Source organism: Hemiscyllium ocellatum, chromosome 3 (assembly GCF_020745735.1).
Source record: "Hemiscyllium ocellatum isolate sHemOce1 chromosome 3, sHemOce1.pat.X.cur, whole genome shotgun sequence".
Lineage (NCBI taxonomy): Eukaryota > Metazoa > Chordata > Chondrichthyes > Orectolobiformes > Hemiscylliidae > Hemiscyllium > Hemiscyllium ocellatum.
The window spans coordinates 113,342,245-113,361,302 of record NC_083403.1 but is presented as its reverse complement, the minus strand read 5'-3'; the positions used below and the strand labels follow the sequence as shown (position 1 = coordinate 113,361,302).

The following is a 19,058-nucleotide window of genomic DNA, read 5'->3' as shown; positions in this document are numbered from 1 at the left end:
TTGTTGCCAGTGGCTGACAAGGTAGCTTTTTCGAGAGGAGTGTCAAATATCCCCATACCTCCCTGTCCTCTCTGCCTTGCCACAAGATGCGGTAGATGGACCTCTGGAAAGTAAAGAGAAAGAAGAGAGTTGTTAAATAGCATTAGTCACGACCAGCAACTGTTTCAGACCACTTTGCATTCAGTGATGTACATTTAAAGTGTTGTCACCATTATCATGTCATTTAGTAGAGGTTTATGCTTGTTGGTGGGAAAGAACAGACAACATTTGTGCTGAGTGACTGTGTGGCCAGGTTAAGAGTGGGCAATAGGCTGAGGCCTGACTCAATTTGCTTTTCCAATAGGGAAGGAGATAAAGGAATTAGTGTAGTTGCAAGAGATATTGTTCTGAGAAACCCTGTGCAAGAAAATGCTGGGAAAGGCAGAACATGGCGAATGGGACCTCAAAGTGGGATTCTATTCATCCAACATGGAATCCTGAGGTACAAAATCATCTTGTTGCTCTAATTGCAGTTGGAAGGAGCTCATTCCTGTTGCTAATTTCCTTGACTTTTATAATGTATCTACTTGGTTGGAAAGGTTGTTCCTATCCTCTAGTACTTGAGAAGATTTTCTTAGATCCTGTAGGAGGCTCCTAAGGTGAAAGTCAGAGACCCAGGGATCAACCTTTCTAGATCTCATCTCCATTTCCGTTGTTGTACAGCCTGAGGGATCAATCGCTCAGTTCAGCCATTTTAATTCTCAGCCTTCAATAGGAATCCTTTCTTTGATACATCCAGAATCTCGTCTCAATGACCCTCTCTGATTGGACAGAAAATCAGCAAAAAAGTATATTAATGCCATAACTTGGGGTTAGAGAGGCACAACAAAGATTATGGGTTCCTGTCCTGAGGTTCTGTAATTTCTTCAAAGATTATCGGTTCAAAAATCTTCCCTTTCAGTTAAGTGGAATAGCTGTACACGATGCTGAATAGAAGGAAACATCTTGAGGTTAATTACACAGCGTTACACAATACTTGTTTACAGTAGAGGGCAAAAGGTTTACTAGGTTGAATTGATAGAGAGACAGTGTACAAATTTGAACAGGTTGTATGAATGGAAAAGCAATATATTGTTTAGTCTGTCATGAATTTTGAAGTAGGGTGGCTCCATGAGCTTAATGTGAGTTTTTTAACATCATTTCAGGACAATGTCAGGCATATGCAAAAAAAAAACAAGGTGCCAACCTGGCAAAGTTACTACCAAAATGCGAAACAGTGAAAGTGGCATGTTATAGACATAACTGAGGAATCCCACAATCAATTACCAATTCAAGGTTCTGCCACCTCCTCAGTGATGAGAGAGCCCGACATAAAAAACAGATATTAAAGCATTTGCTGAAGCACCTTTAACCAGTTACTTATCAAGCTCCCCTTAATCAAAGATACCAGTCTTTAGCCAGTTCAATTCACTTCGCGTTTTCTTTCTCGTATTTATTTATAGGATATGGACGTCACTGCTCAGCATTTATTTCCCATCCTTAATTACCCCAGAGAATAAGCTGTAGTGAACTCCTGTCTTGTCTCACAAGTTTTTGAGATTTAGGGATGCTTACAATGATGCTAGAAAGGCAATTTCAGGATTTTGCCCCAGCGACATTGAAGGAACAGTGATATGGTTCGAAGTCAGGATGGTGTATCATTTAGTAGGCAGCTTGTCGGACATAGGATTCCTATGCAAATGCTACAGTTGTCCTTCTAGTGGTAAAAGTCATAGGTTTGGATGGTGCTTTTGAAGGAGCTTTGTTGAGATACTGCAGTGCATCTTGTGAATGAGGCACACACATGCTCAGTTGCACTAGAGGTGAAGGGAATGAAAGTGGTGGAATGGGGGCCAAGCAAACAAGTTGGTTTGTATTAGAAGTTGTGGAACATCTTTAATATTGTTGTAGTTTCAGCTATCTCATAAATGGAGAGTATTCTATCACACCCTTTTAATTGTGCTTGGAGATGGTGGACTGATGCAAGGGTGTTAGAATGTATCTATGTGGCTATAGAACCCCTCATCTCTAATCTGCTGTTGTTGACAGTGTTTGCATGACTGTTCAAGTTCACTTTCTGTCAGTAATAATGCCAAGGATATTGAATTTTGGGGGATTCAACAATAGTAATGCCATTGAAGTTAAGGGACAATGGTTAGATTCTTATTTGAAATAGTAATTGCCCACTACTTGCCACTAAATAAGTCAGCTTGTTTATTGTCCAAGTCTGCAGCATTTAGACATGGACAGCTTCAGAATGTAATGATTTGCAAATGGAACTGAACATAGAGCAATCATCAATGAATATCACCATTTCTTACTATATAGTTGAGGCAAGGACATTGACAGAGTAGCTGAAGATAGGAGGATGCTAACCCGAAGAACTCCTGCTGTGATATCCTTGGACTGGGATGGTTGATCTCCAAAGTTATAGCTATTTTCCTTTGTGCTAGATATAATCCTAACCAGCAGAGAATGCACCCGCTAATTAGGAACAGATGTAAGCCATTCATCCCATCAACCTGCTCTCCCATTCAATTAGATCATGACTAATACCTACTTCAAAGGCCACTTTCTCCACATACTCTTGATGCCTTTAGTCTTCAGCATCTATTGACTTCTGTATGGAGCATTCTCAATGCTTGACCTGTCTTAGTCCTCAGAGGTAGAAAATTACAAAGTTACACTACACTCAGTGAAGAAATTCCTCTTCATCTCAGTCTTAAATGGCCTACTCCTGCAGCCTAAGATCCCACTCCTTTACTTTAGACTCCTGTCTCACACTATAAGAACTTTGTAAGTTTCCATGAGGCCACACCCTGTTCTTTGAAACTCTAGGAAGCACAGATGGAGTTTTCTCAATATCTCCTTGGATGACAATCCAGCCATCCATGAAATTAATCTGGTGAACCTCTGTTGTACTCCCTTTTCAGTAAGTTTATACTTCCTTGGATAAGGGTACCAAAATTGTACACTGTGTGAGGTATCGCTAAAGCTATATACAACTGCAGCGAGATATCTTTACTCTTGATTTGACTTCCTGATTACTGGCTGCACTTGCGTGCAAACTTTAAGTGACTCATGAATAAGAATACTTGGGCCCCTTGCGATGTCTTCACTTGCCAACCCATCTAATTCATTTATCCTGTTCAAGTTGTCTTGAAGCCTACTCCCATCACTATCACAGTTCATATTTCCACCCAGTTTGGTGTCATCAATAAATTAGATTATGTTGCAATTGGTCCCCACATCCAAATCATTGATTTGGATTCATTTGAACAGTGGTGAACTGAGTACTCTCTTGCTAGTTACAGTCTGCCACATTGAGAATGGTCTATTTATTCCTACACTCTGCTATCTACCCGCTAATAAATTCACAATCCATATCTGTACTTTCCCCCAATCCCATGTGCTCTGTCTAATTTGATTTTTTAACCTGTGTGGTACTTTATCAAAAGTCTTCTGAAAATCCAAGTGCACTATATCCACTGGTTCTCCATTATCCTGAAAAACTCCAATAAATCTGTCCAGCCTGATTTCCTTTCATTAATCCATGACTCAGAAATCCTACGCTCTCCAATCTCTCAGTTTTATTTCTATGCTCACTAGCGTGAGGAACAGTCTTTGTGTTCTGCTTTTCAATCTCCTTCCAGCCTGATACAGATTATTTTCAGGGCCTCAATCCCTTTTTTGCTTACTAATATGGGCCACGATCAATGTCTGGTAGCCTCTTCCATGACATCTAGGACCCTCACACTGAGGAGGTTACATACCTTTTGGAGTCACATCCATAGCCAGAGAAATTCCTGTTTCTTCCTTAATCTAACAAATCTCTTACTACTACTACTGTTTCCCTCCTCTTCCTCTCCTTCAATACAACTGAACAATTGATGAATCTGATGGTCATAATGACTTAAAACCATCACATTGTTCCTCTCCACAGATTTTAACTGATCTGCTGAGAATTTCCAGCAATTTTGTTTTTTTTTCCCCCTAATGTCCTACATCCATGGTATTTTGTCCTTTCAGTGGCTTTGCAGCATTCTTTTCTATTATGTTTTAAATGATGGCCTCTGGTTGCTATCTAACATGAATTCTATTTATCAGTTCTATATTTGAGTAGCAAGTTTTGTAGAGGAATGAATCATTTGAATTGAAAGGCATTCAACTCATACTTTTGCACTTCAGATTCGATTAAGTTGTAGAAAATGCAGTTACACAATAAAGATACACAAGTGCTGCCTAATAAAATGAATTACTGCACAAGGTTTTCTGCTTTACTTTGCTGCATTTGCATCTATTTCCAATCATCTTTGACATGATTTATTGCTCTTATGTGACAACTATCTTCTCCATAATTCAGCAGACAAGAGGTAACAGATTTCTTCATTAAAGTGCTAACTTTTCTGACCTTGGTACATTCAGTGGAGCAGTTTTTCTTAAATTGTTCCTTAGCTGGAGGGGATATTGTCAAATATGTTCACCGTAAAATTAAATGATTTTTCTGCAGTCCTTCAGTTTGATGAAGCTGTGTTGGTTCAGTCATTTTGTTCATCCATAATCATGATTTCCGTTAGGCTTCTCATAAGCACTTTGGGGACATCATGATATCTTACAAGTTGCTACATAAATGCAAGTCTCTATTTTATTTATCCTTGTATCAAGCACGTGGAAAGTAAAATGTTGAGGTTGTAGACTAATTGGCTATGGTACATTAACTGTTTTGAACTTGTTCAATTATACTGCAAGCTGATCTGGCAACAGACTATTAATTCTGTCTGAGAAATAATTATATTGAGCTTTATTCCAGTCAGTTTGCACTTGTTTCTCTTCCCTTGGTCCGACTTACAATGACATGTTCTTGTGTTCTGTTGAACTCCACAATGCCAGCACTTCTCCAGTTGTTACCTCTGCAAAACCTAATGATTCCCACCAACTCCACATCCCACCCCTAACAATTCCAATAAACTCACTTCACTCTTCAAATAAAGTTCTCAAAATCTTAATCCATTTTTCAACTGTTTAGATCACAGATATGTCTAGTATATGACCACAATCCTTTGCAATAGATAGACTATTAATGCTATTTAATTGGTGCATTCACATGATAGTTTAACTTGATGTACTGGATTTCTGTATAGGTAGTAGGTTAAAACACTAGAGACTGCTGACTTGTGAGGAAGCTGCCAATAATCTGCTAACTACCACCTTTTCCACAACAAAGACAGCTTTGGATTATCCAGAAACATTCATAAAGTAAAACGATTGCAGTCTGTCAGTGGTCAGTGGGTCTGCAACCGTTGAGATAGTGGTGAAAGATAACCAGGGAGATTGCAGTATTAGTCATGCTGCACAGTCAGGTCTTCCACAGACATTTACGCTTCAAAGCAGAGTCAGTGGATATCTCCTTGGAGACAAGGGCTACTGTCAAAAGTTGTGGCTAATGGCACCATTGAGGGAATCTACCAGAGATACCCAAAGAAGGTGGAGCACATGAGCCACATGAGTACCAGTTATCACTGGAAATGTGACTCAGATTCCTCGGGGTCAGCCTTCCGTAGCCATTTCCACATTGAGGGTGCTCTGTGGCTCCTGATAAAGCTTGGTGCAAAGAAAAGAAGAAGGGTGGGAGAAGCACATTGTATTTTCGAGGGACAGGAGCTTAAGGTGGAGATGGCAGTTTCAGCTGCTCCCTAAACGTGGAAAAAGTGGAATTAATCTGAATTCATCTTTAATACTGTACCATGGAACTCCAGTTTGGACAAGTTCCTTTATGTTCAGGCTTTACTGGTTTTCCCTTCACAAACAATGTCAAAAAAAGGTGAATATATGGATAGAATTTCTTTGCATTAATATGGAGTTGCAAATGAAGAAAGAATGCACCACCAATGTAATAAACAAGATATCTTGACATAAGGCAATCCAGACAAATACATTGGATTTCTAACAAACAGTCTGCTTTCGATAAACATCTTTCACTCAGCTATGGACTATCCTGAAACTATTGATATTCATTTTTTTAAGTAAGAAAATATAAGGCTTCACTCACTGGTCCAGTGTTTATTGTTCATTCCTAATTACCATTGAGAAAGTCAGTGTGAGCTTTCTTCTTGAACTGCTGCAGACAATTTGGTTTAAGTGAACAATACTGTTAGAGAGGGATCTCTGGGTTTTCAACCCAAGGACAGTAGAGGAATGGTGATATAATTCCAAATCAGTACGGTCTATCTCCAAGTCATTTGTAATGAAATCTGAGCTCCACTAGATGGTTCAAAAGGTGTCTGTGATTAGTTGAGTGTCTCAAAGCATTGAGTGCACAGAACCAGTGATCCCAATTAGACAGCTGGTTGGGCATGCCAAAGCCAGTGCTATAGGACATGGGCTGCAGGCTGCAAGTCTGGAGCAGGCAATAAAGACAAAAAATTTGTATCACGTGTCAATACCCCCACATCAGGGAGAGAGCACAGAGATCGATCCCGAACTCAATAATTGGGACAATACTGAAGGACACACTGTAGGTTTTGAGTTTACGTGGTTGGCTACACCATTGTTGTAGGAAATGATGACTGTTCCATTTGCTAGGGTTTGAAGAAATGAGGTGTCTAGGTTTTGAGCATTCACCATAGCCTGCAATGGGAGTGACTCATGGAGCATATGTAAAAACAAGGTGCATGTAGTATTCAAATCTTAACTCAGTATGGTGTGACATGTAGCTTGGAAATGACAAAGTTGCTAATTCTGCACCAATCATCATCAAGAGATAGTCAAGTAGCATCGGTGATTTGTTGCAAGTTGCATGAAAGTAGATCGGATCATTAATCAACATGTTTGGGACTCCATGAATAGAGTGCTTGCAAGTACTTTGACACCAACCAAGCCTTCAAAAGGAAGGTCGTGATGTTCTTTGGACAGAAAGAAAACTCAAATGTAGTGTAAAAATGATGACCTGTCAGCCTGATGAGCAGAATAGAGAGAATTTTCACTGGAACATCCATAGCTGTGGAAGAGTGGATTGTATTAGGTACTCCATTGTCAATGGTCAGTTTAATAGCATGGTGCTCAAAGCACCATGTGTCTAAGTAGGGTGACTAACAAATCCACAATGGAATGCAGCTGGTACTAACAAAATATCAGCAAGTTCTTATCTTGTTTGTCAAAACAGACATATGTAGTGATATCACCATCATTATCAAAGATAGCATCTATCTTTCAAGTTTCAGGCATATATTGGCAGTTTTGTTCTGCAGAAAATTACCCTTGTTAATGACGTTTATCTGGGTGTCTCACTCACTGATGTAATAGGCATCATGCCTCATACAACTGGCTACTGTTGCTATTCACATAAAATTACCACAAAGCCTAAGATATCATAGCACTCATGCCACAGGCAAATCCCTTCAATCCCTTTTAGAATTGTATATGATCTAGCTGGAAATGCTAACACAAGCTGACACGTCTGCCAACAACTCGCCATTGCTATACCTGCCTCCATGGCCTACTCTTCCTCTCTTGCATTATTTGCTTGTGACAACCAACCTCTCTAGCTTCATGGTCCCACCAACCTTCAAAATGAATGGTTTCTTCTGAAGACACCACTGTCTGAATGATCACAAGATCTCTGGGATAAATAAAATGTGAATTAGAACTGTCAAAGTGAGGCTGTTAAAAGCTTTCATTTTGTAGATCATATTTTAATGGATGGTGACACCACGTCAATGCAAGTGAGTGTTGTTCTTCATGTTGCTGTGCAATATACTTAATTCTGGCACCCTGTAGTTCTCTAAAGGCCATGCATGTGGAGATCCAGCTTATCTCCAAAGCCCGCTCCTTTGTAGCTGTCAAGACGGATGTGACTAAAGAACTCATTCTCAGCTTCTCCCTGTGTTCAGTGCTCTCTCCTGCTTGGAGAAAAAGGAGAGATGTATGAATGTGAAAGCTGGATAACATTGAAGCATGCTGACATGCTAATGAAGCAGCACTATGTACCACTTGCAATACACAACTGACTTTCCTGTGAGTTTGGGTATCAGAAAATCCATTGATCTGTTGGTGAGCAAGCTGCAGAAGATGAGTGTGTGCCTTGGGAGTGGCTCTCCATGTTATTCAACGATCTGTCTCCAAGCTTGACAGCAACTTGAACTTGCATGGAAGTTGCAGTTTGTATAAGCATGAATTCTCATTGAGTATTTAGTTACAGCAATTTTTCAGGTGGCTGTTGAAGGGTAATGTAATGCAAGAAGACATCTAGCAGGCTGGAAACTGACTCTTTTGAACTCTAGCCACATTGTGGACTCACAGCATTTTTATGTTGCAGTAGGAGACCATTTTGCCCATCAGGTTTGACTGGCTCTTTGAATGAGTATTCTCCCTGCTGTCATTCCCCTGTCTTTTCTTCTGTAATACTTCCTTTTCAGACAACATTATTTCCTTGTAAAAGCTTCAATTGATCCTGCCACCAACACAGACCCAGGCAGTACACTGCAGAGTCTAATGACCTGCTGCATGAAAACGTTTTCCGTCATGTGGCCATTACTAATTCTCACGAAGACCTTTCTGCTGCATTGATATCTGTAAAGATGGAAACCTGTTGCCTTAATGTGTCTGGCCTAACTGTGACTCCAGATACAGAGCAATGTGTCTCACTTTTAATTGTCTTCTGAAATTGCATTGAGAGCCAGTCAATTCAAGGGCAACTTGGGATAAGAACAAATGACTTGACAGCAATGCCCACATCCCCCCCAAAAAAGCATATAATAGCCAGGTTTATGTCATGATTTGGAGGTGCTGGTGTTGGACTGGGGTGGAAAAGTTAAAAATCACACAACACCAAGTTATAATCCAACAGGTTTATTTGGAAGCACTAGTATTCTGAGTGCTGTTCCTTTATTAGGTGATTGTGGAGTATAATTTCCTTCCCAGGTTTATTTCCTTCACTGAATATTTTAAATCTGAGCCCTCTCTTTCTCAGTGCCATCACAAGTGAGAAAGGTTCTCCCTACTCACTGTGGCCTGACCCCTGATGGTTTTGAATGCCTCTATACATCTCCTCTCAGCCTCCTGTCTCTAAACAAAGGCTGTCCAATCTATCTTTGTACCTGCACATTTCCGGAACCATTCTTTTCTGCAATATTTCTCATGTTGTTCAGTCACCCCTCAAGTATGTTGCCCAGAATTGGATTCTGTACTATGACTAAAGATAAATCAGTGATTTATAGAAATTCGACATAACTGCCTTGCTGTTGTACTTCATCTCACTATTTAAAGCTGAGAGTATTTTATAATTTATTAAACAAACTCTGTACCTGCCATGCTACCTTCAATTATTTATGTACATTTATACACATGTTCCTCTGCCCCTACTCTCCCTTTGGATGTAACCATTGAATTATATTGTCTCTCCATGTTCTTCCTATCAAAACAACAAACTTCACATTTTTCTGCACAGAACTTCATTTGCCACCTGATTGCCCATTCCACCAACTTATCTATGCCCATTGGGAAGTCCAACACTACCCTCTTAACACAATTCTTCCTAGTTTTGTCTGCAACTTATGAAATTATGACCTGATCATGTCATTAATATGATTGTAAAAACAAGCGCTACAATATTAACCCACGACAAACAAGTTAAAACTGTTCCCCTTGCCTAATAGCACCCATTAACCATTTCTCATGTTTCTATTGCTCTGCTAATTCCATATCTATGCTGCCACTTTCCTTTTCCATTCCACGAGATGTAACTTTGCTGAAAAATCTGTTGTGTGGCACTGTATCAAATATATTTTGGAAGTCTATATTTGTCACATTATCACAATTGTTCACATTAACCTTCTCTTATCTCTTTAAATAACTCTAGTTAGCTTGTTACAAATAATCTTAAGCCCTTTAGCAGACCTTCTAACCACTCAGAAAACTCCTTGTGAGCCAGCAATTCCTCCTCTCTGCATTCCTCACATTACCTCATGAGGGATTTACCTTTAAGTGAGCTCTCCCCTAGGCTACTGCTATTGCCAGTGCTTGCTGCTGTCTTTTTGTGTTCATTGTCTGAATATTTACTACTTAATTATCTTTTGAGTTATGCTTACATTTTAGATTGCTTCTGCAAATTGTTCTTTGATAGACTTTTTCAGTCCCCTCATGTCTTTAGAACAAATGGCTTAAATTATAGCACGGAAAAACATTTTACAGATATAACCACTTTAGTGTTGTCTGAATAGATCTTAATCATGTTTCAGTACTTCTTTGCAAGTGTCTGATTATCTTGTGACTGTTGTCAGCATTGATCAAGAGTCCACTTGAATTTCCCTCAGTATAAAGAATACAAGTTTCAGTTTCGAAGATACCAGTGTTCCAAAGTGGTTACCCAATTTCATATAATTGCTGAAATTTGTTTCCCCCATTCTCATTGACAGAATATAGACTTTTACTCGTCATTCTGGTATAACGCGCATTTCATTACTATGAATCAGCTATAATGCAATTGACGGATTGTGACTGCTATATGGATAACGCGAACTTTCTACTGAATGGGTATAGCAATTTCTATAAAGCAGGGTCGCAGGAGCACACAACTATTGTGTTATAGCAGAACGACCTGTATTTGCTATTTCTCCTTTTCGTCTCCAGTCTGAAATTGGTGATGTCTTTTCAGATATGTGTGAAGGAATCTCTCTCTCGGTGCATTAAGGGTAGTGACAAGTTGCTTCATAAAGAATGGCTTACTGATTTAGCCATTCCTGTTGTACATCATGTGTCCTTGCCTCTGGTACTGTGGGTACTCGTTTATTCCTGTTCCTCATGCCCTCATTCCACCAGTAATTTTAGACATAATTTAGGGAAGAAAAGTCTTGTTGTTGAACTTGGTCCTGTCCCAAATCAACATTCACACGTGTCTAGTGAGTAGTGACCGAGATTCTGGGCAATATTTCACCTTCCTTGGTCACAGCATCCAATTTTGGCATCCAGTGTAAATGTGAGTAATGCACTTTGGAAACTGAACCTGCGCGTTCCTGATCTGTGTGTTGCCATAACACCTTATTGTTTATAAAACCAGGTGACAAGGTATTGGTGAACTTATTTTAATTAAATGTGAAGAATTGCACGTTGATAAGGCAAACTAGAGCAGGACTTATACAGTTAATGGTGGGACGCTGGGGAGTGTTACCAAACAAAGAGATCTAAGGTTGCAGGTCCATTCTTCCTTGTAAGTAGAATCACAGGTCGTGAGGGAGGTGAAGAAGACATTTGGCATGCTTGCCTTCATTTTTCAGAACATAAGTCAGGATATTGGTAAGGCCACTTTTAGAATACTGTGTACAATTCTGGTTGCCCCTCTACAGAATGGCTGAAAATGTGTTGCTGGAAAAGCGCAACAGGTCAGGCAGCATCCAAGGAACAGGAAATTCGACGTTTCGGGCATAAGCCCTTCATCAGGAATGAAGGGCTTATGCCCGAAACATTGAATTTCCTGTTCCTTGGATGCTGCCTGACCTGCTGCGCTTTTCCAGCAACACATTCTCAGCTCTGATACTCCAGCATCTGCATATCTCACTTTCTCCTCTACAGAATGGATGCTGTTAAACTTGACAGGTGCAGAAAAGATTCACAAGGATGATGCTGGGACTGGAGGGTTTGAGTTACAGGGGAGGATAAATAGGCTCAGGCTTTTTTTCCTTGGAATGTTGGAGGCTGAGAGGTAACCTTATTGAGGTTTATAAAATCACATGGGTCATGAATAGGGTGAATAGCCAAGGTCTTTTTCCTCGGTTGGGGAAATCCAAAGCTCGAGGACACAGGTTTAAGGTCAGAGGGAAAAGATTTAAGAAGGACCTGAGGGATAAGTTTTCATGTGTAGGGTAGTGTGTGTAGGGAATGAGCTGCCAGCAGAGGTGGTAGAGGCTGGTGCAATTACAACATTTAAAAGACATCTGGATGGGAATATGAAAAGGAAGGGTTTAGAGGTAAATGGGACCATGTCAGATTGAGATGTCTGGTCGGTGCTGATAAGTTGGACCATAGGGTCAGTTTCCATGCTATCTGACTTTATTAATCTATCAACCAGGTTCATTTTTACTGTGAAAAACAAATGCAATTTCTTGCTGCTTTAAACTCCATTATGCTTAATGACTGGAGACTATGTTCTTTATAGACCCTTCGGCACAACATAGATGAATATGAGGTCATTTGGGACATTACAAAGATAACACCACTCAATATCTACCAAGCCAGTGGTCACAGATGTGTGCCAGAAATAATCAGGTCCTCATCATAAAGTCATAGAGATGTACAGCATGGAAACAGACCTTTTGGTACAACTCGTCCATGCTGACCAGATATCCTAAATTAATCTAATCCAATTTACCAACACTTGACAAATATTCCTGTCAACCCTACCTATTCATATACCCATCCAGATGCCTTTTAAATGTTGCAATTGTACCAGCCTCCACCATTTCCTCTGGCAGCTCATTTCATACACATACAATTATCTGTGTGAAAAAGTTTCCCGTTGGGTCCCTTTTAAATTTTCCCCCTCCCACCCAAACCTATGCCCTCTAGTTCTGGACTCCCCCAACCCAGGGAAAAGACCTTGTCAATTTACTCTATTACTGCCCCTCATTGTTTTATAAACCTCTAAGGTCACCCTTGTAAATGTCAAGTACATTCGATTTTTGTTTTTCGACTTATATTTGTTGTTGTAGGTTCTGTTGCAAATTACTTGATGCTTGCTGAAGAAATATAATGGAACAATTATGTAATCTGTGGCAGTATCAGTATTTTCCAAACATAGGTTTAATATTTAATGGTGTCATGCCTCACTGGGTTAGTATACCAAAAATCAAACCCTATTATTCTCTAAATCATCTCAAAAGTTAAAAGTTTTATCAAAGAATGCAGAATTCCCCAGTTGACCTATCATTTTAGATTCAGGTTAACAAAATACAGACCAGATTTCTGTATCTGCTGAGATGATCCTTTTAATTGTCATGGTTTAGACTTAGTGATCTGTGTCTTCACTGGGTGCTTTTAACTTCTTTGTGTGAGGTAGAGTGTCTCATTCACAAATTATAAAGTCTCTATCTTATAGATTAAAAGCCACAGCTTACAGCAACTGGTGAAGGAAAAAAATTGGTTATCTTCAGGCTTTAGATATCTGCATATCACCAGCATATACTGGACACCAGTTCTCCTTACAGAGGTCTGAAGGTTTCTGGCTGTATTGTTCCCACCCACAAGATGAATACTCCCTGATAAACAAATACATATTGTTGACAACTAGCTACTGTTCCATACACCAGTCAGCTCCTTATTGTTGGCTGAATCTTACTTTGTAGCATCTGTCTGCAATAGCTTGCCCCCCACTGCTCGAAGAAGCAACAGTATAAACAACATTGACAATAAATGCTGGGAATTTATTTATCAAGCCCTTGCACAATTCTTAATTAAAAGAGTCACTTTTCCATTTTATCCTACAATCAAAAATGGAGAAAAATAAAAAAAAGGTATGTCTTTACAATGAAACAGGTCAATCAAAAACCTAAATGACCTTGGTCAAGAATTAAGTCCTTGCCCTCCACCTTGGAGAAAGCTTTTTAAAATTATTGCCATAAAAGCCTGTCACAATTGAAGAAAGAAAGTGTATAAAGAGAGTCTTAATAGGACTAATTTAGACCCTTGAGGATTTCAATTTAATCCAGTTCTTTCTCCCACAGTCTGTCCTGTCAGTCTGATTGATGTGTTCTTATCATTACAGTATATGAGAAAACATAAAATGGCAACAATAAAATGTCACTGTAAATGTTGACTTTGTAGAGTTAATTATGTGTTGAATATCATAATAATGGATCACCTTTTATTTGTATTTATTTTCCCCTCACAGCTGTGTCATGTCCTCCTATTGAAACAGTTCTTTCAAAAGACGTTGTCAAGCGGCTCGTTCATGGGTCAATGAATGAATACGGAAACAAAGTCATGTTAAGCTGTAAACCTGGTTATTACTTGAGGGGAAACAAGGTCATACAGTGTCACGCTAACAGCACATGGAGTGGGTCCAATGAGAAAGCAAGTTGCAAAAGTAAGAGCAAGTGCCTTTGATTTTTCTTTATAGTTATCGTGCAATTGGAAATTATTTGGGCCACATTTTTAGAGGAAGCGCAGACACAACTATTATACGTAATGAAATTGGTCGACATTTCAGACAAGAGATTCTAATCCAGGTTTTGCCAAACATGCGGAGACATACTTTAAATTTGAACAGGTCTCTCATAGTGCAGAGTAGTTAGAGGACAGGGAATTATATCTCCTTTTTCACAGCAATCAATTGCCACTTTCTGTGGCATAGGGATGCACAGCATTACAGGTGACCACTTTGACAAAGCCTACAAATGTAAGTATGAGGTAAGAGTGGCAGCTGAATAGTGGTTATTGTGCCACAAAAGTAGGTTGTCAAGTGGGAATGAGGAAAATACCATTTGGATAGCAGATGGGTAAGATAGGCACTAAGCAGTGGAGCCTGGTGCATAATGGACTGTTTAGTGGTGGAAGATATCTGGGATGGGAAGTGGAGGGGTGGGGATAAGGTGGTATGTTGTACACAAGGGGAACAGGACATGGGTCAAGTCAAGTCATTATTGGATTCAGGGGAGGAGGTGTCAGGTACATTGTCCATTTGCAGGGGTTACCATGTCTAGGGATGGGAGATGATTTTGGATCCTGAGGGAAACAGGGTTGTAAGATCAGGGTTTATGTGATGTGGAGGTCTAGAAGAGGTGTAGTTGAGCATGTATGAGTTATATTGGATGTTCAGTCAAATCATTACTCAGGAGTTATATCAGATTTTATAAAATCCAACTTTTGAGGTATTGAGAACTGCAGATTCTGGAGAGTCAGAGTGGCTAAAGAATTGAGCTGGGAAAAGCCCAGCAGGTCAGGCAACATCAGAAAAGGAAGGGAGTTGACATTCCAAGTTGGAACCTTTCTTCAGGACTCAGTGAGTGTGGCAGTGAGTAGGGGTTAGTGTGCCACAAAAGTAGGCTGCTCACCTTACTGTTGAAAGATTCTGACCCAAAATGTCAGATCTCCTCCTCCATGATGCTACCTGACCTGCTGTGCTTCTTCCAGCTAAATTCTTTATCCCCCCTCAAATCTAACCTCCCGAATATCTATATTCTCTGATTTAACTGGATACTTTTGGAGGGTTCTAGGTGCAGGGCAATTACCCAATGGAATCTTTAATTTCCCAGGCAATTCCTTCAAAGAATCCCATGTCAAAGGTTCTGCAGGGTCCACATGTGTGACTCCTATGTTCAATGCAGAAACGCTTATCTGGCCAATGACAAAATCTGCTTCAACTATTACTTAGAAGTAAACAGCCATTTTAATGCTAATTTTTAAAGGATTTTCTACTGCATGTGCATTGAACTGAGATTTCTATGGAGCACATACACAGTTAGAGCTGCCAAATTTGTGGCAGAGCTTTTAATATTTTAAATTGCATGACTTGACATAAGCTTAATGCACAAAAAGGAATTAAATGTCTCATTTGTATGCCAAAGTATGTCAAGGCCTTGGAGAGTGTGCTTTTGAGATTTACTTGAATGATGCAAGGGAGAATGACTACTGTTAAGTGAAAACACCATTGAAACTGGAAATATTCTGTTTAGATGAGGGAAGGTTCAGGTGAAATTTAATAAACAGGTTCAAAATTGTGAAGGCTTCTGAAAGAGAGCATAATAAGAAACTTTTTTTCCTTCAGTGGCAAGAGTGATGAGGGCTTGTTTTTTTTCCAAAGTGAATTGTTATTATCTGCATCAGACATGATCTCATTAAATGATGGAGCTGACTTGATGGATTGAATGGCCTACTTACAGTCTTAATTCTGTGACTTCTTTTTTAAACCAGTTGTCTCATGTGGAGATCTTCCTTCCCCACCAAATGGTAACAGGATTGGAACACTGCAAACATTTGGGGCGACTGCAATCTTTACTTGTAACACTGGGTACACACTGGCTGGATCTCACGTTCGAGAGTGCCAAGTAAATGGACTATGGAGTGGAATGGAAACCAGATGCTTGGGTATGTACCTTAGACAATTGAGAACTGTCGCTGAAGTATATCAAGTGAATCCTATACTACTTGTACGTTGCATTTGAAAACTCAAGCCAAACTGCTCTTGAAATTCTGTATAACTTGATATAATGGACAAAGTTAAAAATCACGTAACACCAAGTTATAATCCAACAGGTTTATTTAGAAGCACAACCACCTGATGAAGGAGCAGCGCTTTGAAAGCTAGTGCTGTTCGGCTATAACCTGGTGTTGTGTGATTTTTAACTTTGTCCACCCCAGTCCAACACTGGCTCCTCCATATCATTGACATAATGGTATAGAAATAAGTAAAAAATAAAGTAATGCACTAAGTAAAAATATTGGCCTTCCAGCTTTGAGAGAAAGATTTTAGTTAGTATTAGTTATTATCTCAAAATAATAAGATAGAAGTCTTTTTCTCTGTCATGGATGTAATAATCCCTACAGTGTGGAAGCAGGCCATTTGGTCTACCAGTTACACAGACCCTCCAAAAAGCACCCACTCAGACACACCCCGTTACCCTGTTCCTGTAACCCTGCATTTCCCATAGACAATGCACCTCGGCTACATATCCCTGAACACGATGGGCAATTCAGAATAGCCAATTCACCTGACCTGCACATCTTTGGACTGTGCGAGGAAAACAGAGCAACTCTGAGGTAACCCACACAGATGGAGGGAGAATGTGCAAACTCCGCAAAGATTGTTGCCTGAGATTGAAATCAAACCCAGGTCCAGAGCGCTTAGAGGCAACAGTGCTAACCACTGAGCCACCATGCTGCCCCTAAGCGAAATGTTGTTGGGAGATTTGAATATTGTTCCTATTGGTTATTGATTCTTCAACATATGTCAGATGTTCTTGCACTGAAGTGAATACAATGAAAATTCACTATCTTGATGATTGGGTTGAAAGAGTTAATCTATGATAATTGGCTGAGGGCATGGAACTATATTCTCTAAAGAAGGAAATGTACTTGCGTAAAAAAAAATCCATGATTCTAAAGAGGCCCAACCAGGATGAAATCTGAGACGATGCCTCCCCTGACTGAGCAGCCTCAAACATGAGAGGGAGGAGCCTCAGGTTAAGGGGTGATCATTTAGAACTGAGATGAGGAGAAATCTCTTCACTGACATGCTTGAAAATGTTTGAAATTCACTCCCTAAGAGGCTCAATTTTTGCACAGTATGTTGTTGAGTGATTAACTTTTATTAAAATACATCTGGCCAACACAATTGTCAAAAGAATTCACACATTTATTCACTATCTGTCCTTCATTCACACTCTCTCCCTTTTTATTAGGGGGTTCTGTCAAGGAGATACACCCCTGTTCCATAATCTGACTTTCCTCATCATGCAGTAATGTTTCTTTTTATTCATTCACCAGATGAGAGCATTGCTGGCTAGGCCAGCATTTATTGCCCAGAGGGCAGTTAAGAGTCACCCACATTGCTGTGGCTCTGGAGTCACATGTAGGCCAGACCGGGTGTGGATGGCAGATGTCCTTCCATAAAGGGCATTAGTGAACCAGATGGGCTTTGCTGATGGTCAGTAATGGTTTCATTGTTATCATTGGACCTTTATTTCCAGAACTTTATTGAATTCAAATTCCACCATCTACTCTGATGGAATTCAAACCCACGTCCCCAGAACATTGCTTGTGTCTCTGAATTAAGAGTCCAGCAATAATATCACCAGTCTATCAGCTCCCTCGACATCCAAGGATAGAATCGAATCCAGGTCCCTCACTCTGTGAGGCAGCAGTGCTAATCACTAAACCACCTGCCACCCTCAATTTAATGTTTGATGGTCATCTCATTGCCCCTCTAGTTGCAACGGTACCTCTGTCATCATAGCATTCGTGTCTTCTTGCCAAGATTTCAAAATCACCCATTTTTTGTATCATCCTTAGTAAATAATCATTCTAATGCAGCTACATCTCTGAAAAGAATCCGCACACACACATGTGCGCGCACACAAACACACGCATTCAGAAACACACACACACGTTCATAGACACACACATGGAGACATACACAGAGTGGCAGCAATGATGGCCCTACAGTTTCAGTGCTGTTTGGAGGGGGTGGTCAGGGAATGAGAAAGAATGGGAAGGCCTGGTTGGTGGTTCCACTTTTTGACCAAAGCCTTGATGCAGGAGAGTTGAATGAGTTAATCAATGATGAATTGAGGTAAATGAAAAATTAAGGATTCTTTTGGCCAAAAGTCAGGCGTCAACTTTTACTTAAGACTAACTTTTACTCAGGTAAATGTAGTACAGTGAACCCACACTGTACCTGAACTAGGACAGTAGAGTGGATGACTAATATCAAAATAAATGTTGTTCCTTCTGGACTTTTGCAGCCCATAATTATGTTTTTCAAAATGTCATATTCCCATTCAGTGTCCTGAGCAGAGAAGCTGGCTCACTGATAACTCAGGTGGAAGTGGGTACTGCAGATACTGGAGATTAGAGTCAAGATTAGAACGGTGCTGGAAAAGCACAGCAGGTCAATGATTCCCGATGAAGGGCTTTTGCCCGAAACATTGATTTTCCTGCTCCTCAGATGCTGCCTGACCGCTGTGCTTTTCCAGCACCACTCTAATCTTGCCACTGATAACCCATGCTGGAAAGGTAGGTGCACATGCTGCATAACTCCTGCGTATTAATTTAAATAGTGAGAAATAATCAGAACACACATCTGACTTTCCATTGTACAGTGAGCAGGAGAGATGTCCTGCCAGGAGCATGAAATCAGACAATTGCCTCCATCATGGACTGACGATCATGATTAAGCTGACTCAGTCTGCAACTTAACCAACATTTCACATTGCATGACTTAATGTTACATTTCTTTTTATGATGCCACAATGGCTGGTGTATTTGGGAGAAGTTAATATTTTCTGATCTCTCTTTTATATCCATTGCATCAATGTATATTTTCAAATTTGAGA

General features: G+C 40.0%; 1 protein-coding gene across 1 annotated transcript in view; it reads left to right on the top strand.

The window, feature by feature from the left end:
• Positions 1 to 19,058, top strand: part of LOC132835936 (CUB and sushi domain-containing protein 1-like) — a 2,426,762-nt gene that overhangs the window by 2,267,088 nt on the left and 140,616 nt on the right. The window contains exons 52-53 of the mRNA XM_060855058.1: positions 13,898 to 14,092; positions 15,919 to 16,092. Coding sequence (XP_060711041.1) covers positions 13,898 to 14,092; positions 15,919 to 16,092 — 369 coding nt within the window. The remainder of the gene's footprint in view (positions 1 to 13,897; positions 14,093 to 15,918; positions 16,093 to 19,058) is intronic.